At 44.3% G+C, this 16,216-nt stretch overlaps 1 protein-coding gene across 4 annotated transcripts in view; it reads left to right on the top strand.

Annotated features, from left to right (window-relative positions):
- Positions 1 to 16,216, top strand: part of PAK5 (p21 (RAC1) activated kinase 5) — a 220,977-nt gene that overhangs the window by 160,963 nt on the left and 43,798 nt on the right. For all 4 annotated transcript variants that reach the window (XM_073672236.1, XM_073672238.1, XM_073672240.1 and 1 more), the window contains one exon: positions 6,481 to 7,263. In XM_073672236.1, the coding sequence (XP_073528337.1) occupies positions 6,481 to 7,263 (783 nt within the window). The remainder of the gene's footprint in view (positions 1 to 6,480; positions 7,264 to 16,216) is intronic.

Here is a 16,216-nt window from a genome sequence, read left to right on the forward strand (position 1 = left end):
CATATAGGTAAGACTATTTTATCCATTTTATTACCTATATGCTCATAGTAATAGCTTAAAAGCATCCCAGGGTGTGTCAGATTCCCTCGAACAGGTGTAGCAAAACTGGTCCAGTGGAGTCTTATGTAGCAGAACTGGCCCATTGGAGTCTGATGTAGCTGAGCTATATCTGCAGTGAGTGATGTAGCAGGGGTAGAACAGCAATAACTGATGTTGCAGAGTTGGTCCAGTGTAGTCTGATATAGTAAAGCTGGCACAGTGATGGGTGATGTAGCAGAACTGGCCCATTCGAGTCTGATATAGTAGAGCTGGCACAGTGAGGAAGTCTGATGTAGTAGGGCTGGAACAGCGATAACTAATGTTGCAGAGTTGGTCCAGCGTAATCTGATATAGTAGAGCTGGCACGGTGATGGAGTCTGATGTAGTAGGGCTGAAACATTGATAACTAACGTAGCAAAGCTGGACCAATGGAGTCTGATGTTGCAGAACTGGTCCAGCGTAGTCTGATATAGTAGAGCTGGCACAGTGATGGAGTCTGATGTAGTAGGGCTGAAACATTGATAACTAACGTAGCAAAGCTGGACCAATGGAGTCTGATGTTGCAGAGCTAGTCCAGCGTAGTCTGATATAGTAGAGCTGGCACAGTGATGGAGTCTGATGTACTAGGGCTGGAACAACGATAACTAATGTTGCAGAGCTGGTCCAGCGTAGTCTGATATTGTAGACCTGGCACAGTGATGGAGTCTGATGTAGGCCTGGAACAGCGATAACTAACATAGTAAAGCTGGACCAATGGAGTCTGATGTTGCAGAGCAGGTTCAGCGTAGTCTGATATAGTAGAACTGGCACAGTGATGGAGTCTGATGTAGTAGGGCTGGAACAGCGATAACTAATGTTGCAGAGCTGGTCCAGCATAGTCTGATATAGTAGAGCTGGCACAGTTATGGAGTCTGATGTAGTAGGGCTGGAACAGCGATAACTAATGTAGCAAAGCTGGACCAATGGAGTCTGATGTTGTAGAGCTGGTCCAGCGTAGTCTGATATAGTAGAGATGGCACAGTGATGGGTAATGTAGCAGAACTGGCCCATTCAAGTCTGATATAGTAGAGCTGGCACAGTGATTGTGTCTGATATAGTAGAGCTGGCACAGTGATGGAGTCTTATATAGTATGGCTGGCATAGTGATGGAGTCTGATATAGTAGGGCTGGAACAGCAATAAATAGTGTAGCAAAGCTGGACAAATGGAGTCTGATGTAGCAGAGCTGGCACAGCGGTGACCACAATAGCAGACTTGTAGCATCTGGGGCTTAGTAGCGATGTCTCTAACACTGTGTAGTGGCAGGACTTCGTCTACCTGAATACTCAAGTGGCATCCCTCCTCCTGAGTCAGGTTGAATGACCCGGCTGGTTGATGTCACAGTAGTGTATCGGGTTGCAGAAAGATGAGGAAGGAGGATGCTGTGCTTGGTGACCGATCTAGGAGAGGTAAAAGTTGAATTTCACAGAGGAACCAAGATCAGCTGATTTGGGGAGCAAGATGCTCCAACATAGACAGACAGGTGGTAAGTCACAGAATGGTCCTAATTGGCCGGGTTTCCCTATTGTATTGATAAATACTGAATATTGAAAGTTGGGTTGGAAAAAGTTCCTGCTCACAGCTGTGCCTGTTGTGTTTCCTGTGACATATTGTCATCATCTAATGATCAAGACAATCCATTGGTTAACTGAGTCTTTTTTAGCCTCACTCCTTTCCATTCAGCCCAACTTGTCCCTGTCACCCAGTAAGCTAGGGGTGCTGGCGCCCCCTTAGACAGCTTTATAAAAGATTTTAGGAAGGGTCCTATGTTCTGTTTGGGGATTTCATTGTAAGGAGCATTCATCCATGGACATGAACATGCAGTGGACCATCGTACTGTCTGACTCTTTGCATAATGTACTTAAACCCTGTTGTATCTCCGGCACCCACAAGTCTGGACTTTTTTTTTTATGAAAATAATAATAAAAGATGTTTGCATGATACGAAGTGTAATGACAAAAGATAACAGCTGTTTATCTTTAACCTATAAAGTGTATGTAGTTGTGATCTGAGAAAACCTTCCATGTAAGGGCTTCTAAGGGCAAACTGTTAATTACCTACTTCATTACTGTCAGAGTTAATTCAGTGTGTGGGACGTGAGGCCGTTTTTCATCTTCTGTGCCGGAGTAGGAGCAGACAGCTGTTTTCACAGCTAGATCCATTATAGCTTATCACTGGAGGACAGACCACACAGGCGCACCGTGAAATATGGCTACTGTCATGGCCACTGGGAGCCATTCAGGACGCAGGAAAATAAGAAAATGCAACAGACATGAACCAGATTTTATTTTATGTGCAAAATGCTCATTTCTGTACTGTAAGGGCTTGTTCAAACACAGCATTTTTGCGTTTATTTTTTTCTGAGCCTTTTTCATGTGGAAAATCGCAGCATTTTACAGTAACAGCAATAAGTTCTAAGAATGTCATTCACACGGTGCGTTTTTCCTTGCTGTTTTTTACCTGTTGTGCGTATCTTTTAACTTGCCATGTCTATTATTTTCCCCTTTGAGATCATAATGCCTTAGCATCAAAAATGCACCAAAACGTGTGTTATTTCCATTGTTGTTTTCTGGCCATAGTTTGCGTTTTTTCAGAACAAAAAAAGCATAAAAAAAGCTACGTGTGAACATACAGTAAGGATAGTTTTATTATTATTATTACTACAATTTTACAAAGTTTAGGTTTCACGTATATTTTTTTATTGCTCTTTGTGTTGATATAATTGATAATGGTGTTATATTTTAGTCCAGAAAGGGATGTATTTGTCATAAGGCTGACTAGGCTGAAGCCTGGGGGCTCTGTAGTTACTAGGTGTCATAGTGTATATATATATATATATATATATATATATATATATATATATATATATATATATATATATATATATATATATATTTTTTTTTTTTTTTTTCGCTCAGGCACTGTTACTTGCAGCCTAGGGCTCCAATGATAAAAGGCAAGCACCGTACCAAACCATGTACATCCATATTTATCACAGTGGATCGATAGCACCCTGGGGTCAGAGTTGCGATGTCATGCCACCTCCTCCCTCATTGCACCACGATGTCATGCCACCTCCTCCCTCATTGCACCACCATGAGCAATACAGACTAGTCATGAAGTTGATTACGTACCATGAGGAACAGCCAAAACATTATTTATAGGGCTGTACAGGGTATATTCTGCACTTTGTGTATGTGCTGCAGTCCGGTACCTACCGTACAAGAGCCAAGCAGTAAGCTGTACTGGGGTCCAGGGTTACTGTGCTGGAGGGGGCTTGGCATACCTGGAGGCCTACAGACCCAGTCAGGGGTTAATATGGCCCTGTTTTAGTTGGTAAAAGTAAACAGACATTTAGAGATAAAAGTTTGCAACTGTCAAAATACCACAGATTGTGTTCACTATTTGCCAGATTTTAAGCACTGGTGCACGGGTGCTAAGATTTGTGGAATATATTAAGGCGATTGTCTAATTTAGACCATTCTTTTCCATATGTGATGTAAGAAAGCATGAATCTTAAAGGGGTTATCCAAGACTAAATTATTTTTTACTATGAACCAAAAACTAACTAGTTATCAACTAGCTGCCTGTTCTATCCGCCACCAGCTCCGAGTGGTCTCAGGCCACTCCTACCCCAATTCATCTGCTCCACGTCAACAAAGCAGCTCTACGTCTTCTGGGCTGCTCTGTCGACGGGGCGTGACTGCCGACTTCATGCTGATTGACTGCTTGCTTCCTGCAGTTATGCAGCGGGGAGCTGGCCATCAATCAGCATGACCACGGCAGTGACGTCCAGTCAACAGAGCGGAAGAGAAGATGCTAGTCTGCAAATGTGATGTCAGTGGAAGCCACAGAATCGCTGGCAAAATTGGTCAGTGACCCCTTTGTGCCAGCAGAGATCAGCACTGGGTAGAACAGGCAGGTAGTTAGCAACAACCTCCCTGTTAGTCCCATAGTAAAAAAAATAGTATAGTCCTGAATAACCCCTTTAAATATGGCTCCACTCAAGAGCCAGAACAGAAACAAAGTGACAAAGCGCAGCCTTCCACTTTGGTGGGCTCAATGTGAATATGCATTATAATGCCACCCATTCATTTGAATGGGTGCTGTGTAATACTACATTTCACCAGCAGTGGCCACTGTAGGGAAAACGAGCATCCATGCAGAGCTTCTCCTGGCAATGAGGTCTGAGGGACACAGATAGACCAATCTCCAAAGTACAGTAGTAATGTACAGATATGTTTGAGGGATGTCAATTTCTTGGTGGCCATGTACTAGTAGGTGTTGAGGTCTGGATTTGGCCACCACTGGGCTAGAATGGTATGTCAAAGTGACTCTCTGATGGAATATGACATGTATGCACATGTATGTTATGAACACTATTCAGGTGTACTGTACCTGGCAAGCTCTTAGTCATCCTTAATGGCATCCATGAAGGCATGAAGGGGCTGTTTGGGTTTTATCCTCCAGGTCTGGCATTGTATTACTACAGTTAAATATCTTTTGCTGTTGGCAGCTACATAGAGTGCAAAGAGAAATAAATTGATTCATTTTCTGTTACATGGTCACATATTGCCAGTAATAAAAATTAGTATTAATTGGGTATAACCCCTAACAAGCTCATCAACACCTTGTAAACAGTATCCACTAATGTGGATTCAGGAATTTGAACCGAATGAGAACTTGGGGCAAAATAATAAAAAAAATATTAAGGTTGTCCGGTACTTTATATTCATGGCCTATCCTTAGGTCACGTTCACACGTTCAGTATTTGGTGAGTTTTTTTACTTCAGTATTTGGAAGCCAAAACCAGGAGTGGAACAATCAGATGAAAAGTGTTAGGTCTCTTTCACATGTCAGTGTGTCCAGTACATGTAGTGACTGTTTCCACACGTACTGGAGACACTGACACACTTAGACCGATTGAAATCTATGGGTCTGCGCACATGTCAGTGTGTTTCCACGGACCGTGTGTCCATGTGCTCCACACACTGACATGTCTGTTGTTTTTTTGCGGATGCACGGTCCGCAAAAGTGTCTCACGCTGAACACACATGGATGACATCCGTGTATCATCTGTGTGACACATACCGGCGCCTGGGAATCAGCGGTACAGGTAGCTCTGTTCCCAAGCGCCGGGTGCTGAACACTGCCCTCATCATGGTTCCCTGCCAGCGCTGCGATTAGCAACAGAAGGGACAATGATGAGGGTAATAGTAGTCTGCTCCCGCTGTATCCCTGTGTAAAAATAAGATTAAAATAATAAAATCCTTATACTCACCTGTCCGGAGATGTCTCCCGCTGTAATCCATCTGACCACTGACGCAGAGAATCTGGGGAGAATGAGCCGCTGCAGCGAGCAGGGCCCTGCACTGTGCTGAGCTCAGGAGCGGTGTCCTGTCACTCACTGAGCGCAGCTTCGGGGCCTCTTGCTGCAGCGGCTCATTTTCCCCTGCTCCTCTGCTGAGGGGTCGCACATATTAGACTGGGGGACACTTAGGACAGGTGAGTATAAAGGATTTTATTATTTTAGTCTTGTTTTTACACAGGGACACAGCGGGAGCAGACACTACTACCCTCATCATTGTCCCTGCTGGTGCTGATCGCAACGCCGGCAGGGAACCATGTTGAGGGCAGTGTTCAGCACCCTGTGCTTGGGAACAGCACTAGCTGTAGCGCTGATTCCCAGACACCGGTCCGTGTGATCCTGATGCGGCACATGTGTGACACACACGGGGCACGGATATCTCCGGTACCGTTTTTTCCGGTACAGGAAATATACAGACGTGTGAAACCGGCTTAATAGAAACACATGCAAAACTTCTGCATGTTTTGACCACGCCCGGTTTTGGCTTACAAAGAAATACTGATGTAAAATACTGACTAAATACTTAACGTTTAAACTTGGCCTTCATATAGATCATCAATATCAGATTAATAGGGATGCAATACCCGGCACCCACGCTTATCAGCTGTTCAGTGGTGGCCGGATGTGTTCATTGCGGAGTGGAACTGCACAACTGTTTACTTTATAGTGGCCACGGCTGGGTACTGCACATCCACGCTTAGTCATTGCAGTACCTAGCCGTGGCCACTATGCAGTTGACTGAGCTGTGTAGTTTCACTCCGCAACTGTGCACACCCTGCCGCCATTGATACAGAAAACAGCTGATTGATGGGGGAGTTGAATGTTGCAACCCCACCGATCTGATATTGATGACCTCTCCTAATTATAGGCCATCAGTATAAAGTACCGGACAACCCCTTTAACCGTAATGTAGAAAATATTCTCTGATTTCTATGTTTTACGACAGGCTGTGATTTACCACCTTTTTTGACTTTTCTAAATGCATTAAATAACACAAATAACCTTATTTTTTCCTACTTTCTTTTTCTTCTGTAGACTATTGTCAGAGGCAGTAAACCTCCACTAGATGCTTCCATCAATGGCTTGCTAGAAGACTTTGACAATATATCTGTAACACGCTCAAATTCCCTTAGAAAAGAAAGTCCACCTACTCCACGCCAGGGTTATTCCAACCATTCGAAGAGTTACCCTGAAGAAAATGGCTTCTTTACCTTCTCCCACTACAGTGAAACTGAAATCCCCAGAAGCAGTGTTTGTGAACGATACAAGGAAAGGAGCCTGAGTGCAGAAGAGGCAGAAGGCTACTACCGGGCACACAAGCCAATCAGACATAATGGGCATCCGGTTAAAATGAGGTCTTATGAAGCGTACTTTCCTGAAGTAAAAAACGTGAAGGCTGATATGTTGAGTTATCCCTCAGAATACCATCCACACCTGGAAGCAAAAAGTAAATCTGTTGATCAGTGTGGAACGTCATGGGACTACCACAGGGTCACTGGTTCATCTCTTCAGGACTACAGGGACTACTTTCCACCTTCTATTACAGGGACCGTCATGTTAAGTGAGGGCTCGAAAGAAAGACTAGAATATAGTGAGTGGGGAGATGGGCTTCCCAAGGACGATTACGATAAAAGGCCGAAGTCATCATATGTAACCCAAACGAGCCCTCAACCAGCCATACGACAAAGGTCAAGATCAGGATCAGGCCTTCAAGAACCAGTCATACCCTATGGTGCACTAAAAACCAACCAGCAAGGGCACTCGTTTGCTTCATACACTTACCCCCGTTTGTCTGAAACTGCAGCGTGCATTCCAAAGGTAATCCACTCCCTTCTATCAGCTTTTGACTTGTATTATTTCCAGTTACATTTGCTAATCCGTAGTACATAGACAATTCTCATATAATAGCTAATGTTAATTATTGGCTTATAAAAAACAAGAATATACTATAGAAATAGTTGCTCCCAGTTGTTTCCCATTTTTGTGATAATTATATGTGTCTTTGTTTTAAGGATGTTGCTGGATTCATCACGTAGCGATCTACCGTATATTCCGGCGTATAAGACGACTTTTGAAGACTGAAAAATCTTCTGTCTAGTCTGGGGTCGTCTTATACGCCGGTAATGCTTTTGAACTTTCAGAAATTGACATGCGGGGATACTCTGGGGGTGTTAATAAGCTGCCGTGGCCGTATCCCTGCCATATCGGAGTTAATATAAGGTGGAGGGAGTTAAAATACGGCGGCGGTAGGTCCAGACAGTCAGCGCTTCTGTGCTGAAACTGACACATCGCTGCGTATTCCCAGCTCCGGACACAGCGCAGGGCTTCTGTGCCGACAGCTTTCACTTGTCACAGAAGCGCTGCGCTGTGTCCGGAGCAGGGAAGTTCGCATCGCTTCTGTGACAATATATGAAAAGCCGGCAATTCAGCAGCGGCATAAGCCGGCACCCGACAATTTAGAATAGAAAGAATAGAGCTTCACACATAGATTAGATAGATAGAAACATGTCAGTCACATATATATGAAGTACAGTGACAGTATTGCTTACTGTACTTGTCATTTAGTGTAAAGGATTTATTAAAACAAATAATAGTGTTTTCATGCACCGTCTCTTTAAAAAAGCCGGCCGGCAATTCAGCAGCGGTACCCGACAATTTATAACAGACAGAATAGAGCTTCACACATAGATTAGATAGATAGAAACATGTCAGTCACATATATATGAAGTACAGTGATAGTGTTGGTTACTGTACTTGTCATCTAGTGTTAAAATAAAGGATTTATTTAAAAAAAAATTGGCGTGGGGTTCCCCTTAATTTTAGTCTCTAGCGGAGGTTAAGCAGACGGCTGGGGCAGATGTTTGAAGCCTGGGAAGGGGGTAATACCAACGGAGCTTCCCAGGCTACTAATATCAGCCCCCAGCTGAATACATAGCCTTTACTAGCTATTAAAATTGGGGACCCCCCAAAAAAAATGACGTGGGGTCCCCCCTAATTTAATAGCTAGCAAAGGCTAGGCAGACAGCTGGGGGCTGATATTAATAGCCCAGGAAGGGAGCCATGAATATTGGCCCCCTCCCAGGCTAGAAACACCAGCCGTCAGCCGCCCCAGAAATGGCGCATTCATAGGATGCGCCAATTCTGGCACTTAGCCTCGCTCTTCCACGCTGCCCTGGTGCGGTGGCAGTGGGGTAATAGGGTTGGGGTTGATGTCAGCTTATAATGCCAGCTGACATCAAGCCCAGGTTAGTAATGGAGAGGCGTCTATAAGACACCCCCATTACTAACCCCATAGTAAAAGTTAAAAAAAACACAAACACCCAGAATAAAGTCCTTTAATTGAAATAAAGACACAATTCTTTATTGTTCTAAATTAAACCATACTTACCATCACGCCCATTCCAGCTGAAGCCAACGATCTCCTGCAATAAAAGAAAAATAATAAACCAACATCATTACCTTTCCATGGTTCCCACGACAGCTTCAGCTCTGCTACATCGAGATGACAGGCTGGACCGCAGCAGAACGCCGCCATCCAGCCTGTCATCCCGCAGACACTGAGAAGCGCAGGCATGCTTGCGCTCTGCAGTGTCTGGCTTTGACGGCATCCAGATGAGCCGACAATGAACTCAGCTCACCTCCTGGACGTCCGTCACTGACAGCGTGGGAAACTTCTACTGCGCATGCGGGGAGCAGGAGAATTTTCCCACGCTGTCAGTGACGTGCATGAGGTGAGCCGAGTTCATTGGACATGATCTCGGCTCATCTGGATGCCGTCACAGTCAGACACTGAGGAGCACAAGCATGCTTGCGCTTCTCAGTGTCTGCCGCATGGCAAGCTGAACGGCAGCGTTCTGCTGCGGTGCAGTCTGTCATGTGAATGTAGCAGAGCTGGACCGGTCCTGGGAACCATGGAAAGGTAAGGATGAGGTTGCTTTATTATTTTTCTTTTATTGCAGGAGATCGTTGGCTTCAGCTGGAATGGGCGTGATGGTAAGTATGGTTTAATTTAGAACATTAAAAAATTGTGTCTTTATTTCAATTAAAGGACTTTATTCTGGGTGTTGTGTTTTTTTTAATTACTTTACTAGAAATTCATGGTGGTCATGTCTAATATTGGCGTGACCCCATGAATTTCGGGCTTAGGGCCAGCTGATAATGCCAAGCTGGCCCTAACCCCTTTATTACCCAGTGAGCCACCGCACCAGGGCCCTGGATGAGTTGGGTACAGCGCCAGAAGATGGCGCTTCTATGAACGCGCCATTTTCCGGGGTGGCTGCGGACTGCAATTTGCAGCGGGGGGGGCCCAGAAAGCTTGGGTCTCCCTGCGCTGCAGATTCCAGCCCCCAGCTGCCTAGTTGTACCTGGCTGGACACAAAAATAGGGCGAAGCCCCACGTCTTTTTTTTTTAATTATTTCATGAAATAATTAAAAAAAAAAGGGCTTCCCTATATTGTTGTGTCCGGCCAGGTACAAATAGGCAGCTGGTGGTTGGGGGCAGCCCGTTCCTGCCTGCTGTACCTGGCTGGACACAAAAATATGGCGAAGCCCACGTCAACATTTTTGGGAAAAATTAATTACAAAATTAATAATAATTTAGGGACTGCATCTTTATTAACCCCTCAATTGTCATTTAGTGTTAAAATAAAGGATTTTTTAAAAAGAAAATTGGCGTGGGATCCACCATCATTATAGTCTCTAGCGGAGGTTAAGCAGACGGCTGGGGCAGATGTTTGAAGTCTGGGAAGGGGGTAATACCCACGGAGCTTCCCAGGCTACTAATATCAGCCCCCAGCTGAATACCTAGCCTTTACTAGCTATTAGAATGGGGGACCCCCCCAAAAAATGACGTGGGGTCCCCCCTATTTTAATATGTTTATGAGTGACAGTTTTCCTGCTATATACCTGCATGTCATAAGAATTTAAATTAAAAAAGGACCATGTTAAATTCAAATCTGTTTTTTTTTAATTTTTACCGGTGTTTGGTATGCGTTGGAAAAGGGGTAGTCTTATACGGTGAATATATCCTAAACTCTATATTTTAACAGGAAAGTAGGGGGGTCGTCTTATACACCAGGTCGTCTTATACGCCGGAATATACGGTATATGTTAAGTAATCTGCGAAGACTATGATCACTCCTCATTGTTATTCACAGCACAGTCGTTGTCAGTACATAGTTATTAGCCCCTTAAACTGATGCCTTTTACTTTTATTTGAAAGTTTAGCTGTTTTAGAGATGGTGAAAAAATAACTATTTAGGTCACCGCTCAACATGAAGTTCTTGGGCTTCGAATCTGAAGCACTATCTCATCCCTAAAATCAACCCAGTATGATCTCAAGGTGACCATAAAGGTTAGATCGACGTCAGCAGAATTGGTCGACCACCTATGTGTATAACATAGTTCTGACACTCACAAACTGCATGTAACATCCCTGGCAGCGTGCTTGCATGGTGCACCACCTCCCACCATGCAAGACCGCAATCTTACCTGTCAGTCCATTCTGCACTCTTTGTTTCAGTACCTGCTGTGTCCATGTCTCTTGTCTGATTGCTTAGGGCGTCGGCGCGGCTTTCTGCTTGTTTCTTATAGGTACTGTGTGCACAGTCCTAATGCGTCCCCAGCCTATTGCTGTGAGTCACTGGATACTTAAACCCCCTCCACCCAGTAGGAGGGGCCTGCGCAACACTTTCCATCTGTGTGTTTCTTGCAACTTAGTTGCCAGGTCCTGTCCTGTATCTAGTCTGTTTCTGCCACCCTGGGGGCTGAGTACCCTGGGCCGCTACCTGTACCTGTGACTTCTAGTCAGTTTCTGACACCCTAGGGGCTGAGTTCCCAGGCTCGTTCCTGTATCTTGTTCCTGGTTCAGATCTTGTCTGAACAGTGTCCTAGTCCATTACCTGTTTGTCTCTATGTCTATACCTTTCCATTTTCCTGCAGTATCTGAACTTGCACCTAACTCCAACTCGTTGTCTCTGTACTTCTGTTTGTGAGTTTTGCGTCCCCTCGCTACTTCATTGCAAGTACCTTGTGTGTATCTGGTTCTGCTCGTTCTGTTTCCCTGCCTCTGTATCTAACTCCTGTGTTCCAGCTATCTTCTTGTGTTCTCCAGTCTGTTCCATGTGAACAGAGCCCTGTCCTGTCTACCGCATCTGCGGGTTTTGCTCTGCTTTGCTTGTTCACCGCATCTGTGGTTTTGCTCTGCTTTGCTTGTTCACCGCATCTGCGAGTTTTGCTCTGCTTTGCTTGTTCACCGCATCTGCGGTTTTGCTCTGCTTTGCTTGTTCACCGCATCTCTGGTTTTGCTCTGCTTTGCTTGTCACCGCATCTGCGGGTTTTGCTCTGCTTTGCTTGTTCACCGCATACGCGGTTTTGCTCTGCTTTGCTTGTTCACCACATCTGCGGGTTTTGCTCTGCTTTGCTTGTTCACCGCATCTGTGGTTTTGCTCTGCTTTGCTTGTTCACCGCATCTGCGGTTTTGCTCTGCTTTGCTTGTTCACTGCATCTGCGGTTTTGCTCTGCTTTGCTTGTTCACCGCATCTGCGGGTTTTGCTCTGCTTTGCTTGTTCACCGCATCTGCGGGTTTTGCTCTGCTTTGCTTGTTCACCGCATCTGCGGTTTTGCTCTGCTTTGCTTGTTCACCGCATCTGCGGGTTTTGCTCTGCTTTGCTTGTTCACCGCATCTGCGGGTTTTGCTCCGCTCTGCTTGTCTACCGCACCTGCAGCTCTGTTCCTGTATCCCAATCTGTACTGGTCCCTATCCTGCCTACGTTCCTACTTGCCAGTACCCGCCTGTCTGCATGTCAGCCGTGCCTGCCTGTGCCCATCTGTCTGCATGCCATCCGTGCCTGCCAGTGCCCACCTGTCTGCATACCAGCCGTGCCTGTCAATATCTACCTGTCTGCATACCAGCCGTGCCTGCCTGTACCCACCAGTCAATATGCCAGTTTAACCTGCCTGTTCCTGCATTCCCTGGTGTGGATCAACAGCTGTGACCGGGGTCTGACCTGGAGTAGCACCTGGTCCCTCTGCTCGGTTCCTCCCTGGTTCACGGAGTCGACTGAGCCGACGTGTGACCTTGGTCGGATCGGGTTGATACTTAGTTACGCCCCTCCAGGCACTCCTCGGTTCATGGTACAGTGGGATCACTAATTACGCTGACACCAGTCAGTCCGGGCGCGAGCGTAACACTGCAGCTGTTGGGGGAAAAAATGGATCGGGCAGGTTAAATTTCAACATGCCCAATTCTTTGTTCTCATGGCAGCTAAGCCATCAGAGGTGTTTGGCAGTGGTTCTTCTTCTTCTCTCTCCAGAATCTGAACCGAGAACTTGGGAGAAATAGCTGTCTAAGGTGTTTGAACACCTTTAGTGTGACCCTTATTGAGGAGCTCACATGTAATGTTATTCCCATCTAGTGCTTTTATGGTATATCCACAGAATATGCCAGAAGTATCTGACAGAAGCAGGAGACTCCCAGTGGTGGTGTGAAGACATGGGGTCTTCCGTGGGCGCAACACTAGTCAGACAACACAGGGTGAGGGTAAAACAGTGTGGCAATAATTTATTGAACCACAAAACAGGCAATAAACAGATAGAACAGTCCCAGCAAATACCCAATATATAATTGGGATATTAACAAACATTATTGTTTCAAATCCAACAGAAGACAACAATCAGGGTTACACGAATACTGGTCTGTCCTTCTTGACCAGCCATAGAAATACACACAGTTCTAAAGTCAATACAAACACAATAGTGCATTTCTCTTGACTTAACAAATCTAGACGTCTGGCTGATTAAGATTAGAAGCTGTGTCGTCACAGCTGGGATCTGCATCTATCTGGAGAATGGGCCCTGTTGTGAGTTGGCGGAATAGAGAGTTGGCCTTGCATGCTCTTCTCTCAATTCATTTGATTGGGATGTCCACATAGTATCCTGTACCCTTGGTCAGCAATTTTCGGAATTGTGATACAAGTGAATAATAGCATGTCAAGTGTCAAGCAGTCAAGGCCACTAGCGCAGGATGTTTTCAAGATCAATGCAGGTCCTTATTGCTGTACCCACATCTGTGGAACAACTGTGTCCAAGATGGGTTTAACCCTTGAACATTTAAGTAGGTTCTTACACAACTTCAGTCAAGGCAATACTGACAAATAAAACCCACATTAAAACTTGTTCACACGTTGTGTTTTTGCCACAGTTTTTTTCTGTGCATTTTTGTAGTGTTCTTATCCTTTCACTTCCCACCCTGTTTTCACCTTCATGACCAGGCCAAATTTTCCAATTCTGACCAGTGTCATTTTAAGTGGTAATAACTCTGGAACGCTTCAACATATCCCAGTAATTCTGAGATTATTTTTTCGTGACATATTGTACTCCATGGTAGTGGAAAAATTAAGTCAATATTTTTTTCGTTTATTTATGAAAATATCGGAAATTTGGGGAAAATTTAGCAATTTTTAAAATTTTTAATTTTTATGCCCTTAAACCAGAGAGATATGTTACACAAAATGGAAAATAAATAACATTTTTACGTTACATCTGCATCATTTTTAAAACATAAACTTTTAACCTTTCTAACATAAAAAAAAATTATCAGCAATTTCTCATTTTTTTTAAAAATGTACAAAACCATTTCTTTAGGAACCACATCAAGTTTGAAGTGACTTTGAGGGTCCTATATAACAGAAAATACCCAAAAGTGACAAAATGTTCGAAACTGCACCCCTCAGTGCTCCAAACACATTCAAGAAGTTTAATAACTCTTTAGGTGTGTCGCATGAATTAAAGCAACGTGGAAGGAAAAAATTAAAATATTAAATTTTCCCACACAAATGTTGTTTTAGCCAAAAAAATGTTCATTTTCAAAAGGGTATTAGGAGAAAATGGGTCATACAATTTGTTGTGCAATTTCTCCTGAGTACACCGATACCCCATATGTGGCGGAAAACTGCTCTGAGCAGGAACTTACAGGCCACCATACCTGGGTGACCCTGTGGCCATCTTTCGGCCCGGGGACACCATGGAGACCAACGGCACAACGTAATCACAATTTCTTTGTGCTGATTGGAGCAGCGAGAGAGCTCTCCATCTAAGCTGATCGATGTCACTGTCGTTATTGACAGCGGCATCAGGGGGATTACGCGCCCTCGATTGTCACTTGCACTGATCTTTTCTGCAGGGTGTCAGCTATAATATATAGCTGACGCCCGCCGATGATTGCACTGACTCCACGAGAAGCCAATGCGATCCTTGCGCTGTATATGTACGGTGTTTTTCTGGGAATGCACCTCCCGCAGCACCGTACATATACGGCAGATGTCGTAAAGGGGTTAATGAACCAGCAAAGTGAATGAGATTTCTGAAGTCTCATTCACATGCCGCTTATTTTTAACTTGTGGATTTGAACTTTCAAAACGTTTTTTTTTTTTTTCAAATTTGCATCATGTCAATTCTTTATATGTTTTTTGCAGCGTTTTTCACTCATTCAAATGAGTAGGAAAAAATGCAGCAAAACCTGTTGTTTTTCCTGCCAACACTCTGGTTTTTGCAGAAGAAAAATCTTACTATACTAAATATGTGCAGAAATATTTATATTACTTTGTTGTGCTCATATAAGATGCAAAGTAAAGAAAATATCTCCCTCAAAGGGAATCTGTCAGCAGGTTTTTGCTACCTCATTTGAAAGCAGCATAATGTAGAAAAAGAGACCTTGATTCCAGCGATGTGTCACTTAGGTTACTGCGTGCAGCAGTTCTGACGCAATCAGAGTTTTTAGATGTAGCGGAGCTGAGAAAGCTGCCCCCCCATACACCACAGCTTTCTATATACATTGTCTATTGACAGTGAGCTGCTAATCAGTGCTGAGGGCGTGGTTGGACCAGGAGGTGCATAGTCAGCTATTCCAGCAGTGGTAATCTCCTGCTGATAAAACACTCATTGCATTGAAACAACGCACAGCCTAATCAGTGACACATCCCTGAAATCAGTGTCTCAGCTCCTACCTCATGCTGCATTACATAGCAAAAACCTGCTGACAGATTCCCTTTAAACAACTCACATTATGCTCCACTAAAGAACACTAATTAGTTTAATTTGCCACTGGTGTAATTGTTTTTGACATCCCTTTAAGAAACAAACCCTGGGCAGTAGCTTGCCACCTCTTAATACTGGCCATGATAGCAGTGTCACATTTTGAGGAACAATGGGAAGAGGTGAAATTATGACAGAGCTGGCACGTGTGGCCTGGAAAACAGGGAATAATTTGGGCAGATTGTAGATAATTAGCAGTGTAGTCTAATTAGTGATTGCGGTGACGTCACAGCGCGTCTGGCGGACAGAGAGACGGCACTAAGGCTCAATTTTCTTTAATAGAGCAATGAGTAAAAACATCTGATCCCACAATTGTATTCTCTCTTTAGTATGAAATGCTGGTACACTATCCAGTGTCATGTCTGTGCACTCCCATCTGGGAAAACTGTTTTTAATGCAACAGATAAGTGATAAAGTTCATCATAGAATACTACATCGATGCCTAGCAGGCTTGGACTGGCCCATAGGAGAACAGGAGAAACCTCCGGTGGGCCCCTGTGCAGGAGTGGGCCACCGCCCTCCTATATGAGCAGTTCTTGGCACAATATACTTGAATCACTATGTACAGACAGAGGCAGCTTCTTATTCATTTAACAATCTACCCAACTCTTTATTAGCGTATACACTTGAGTATAAGCCGACCAAAATATAAGCCAAGGCACCTAATTTTACCACAGAA

The sequence above is a fragment of the Phyllobates terribilis genome, unplaced genomic scaffold, assembly GCF_046119375.1.
Source record: "Phyllobates terribilis strain yellow unplaced genomic scaffold, ASM4611937v1 Scaffold_3__8_contigs__length_932513732, whole genome shotgun sequence".
Taxonomy (NCBI): Eukaryota; Metazoa; Chordata; class Amphibia; order Anura; family Dendrobatidae; genus Phyllobates; species Phyllobates terribilis.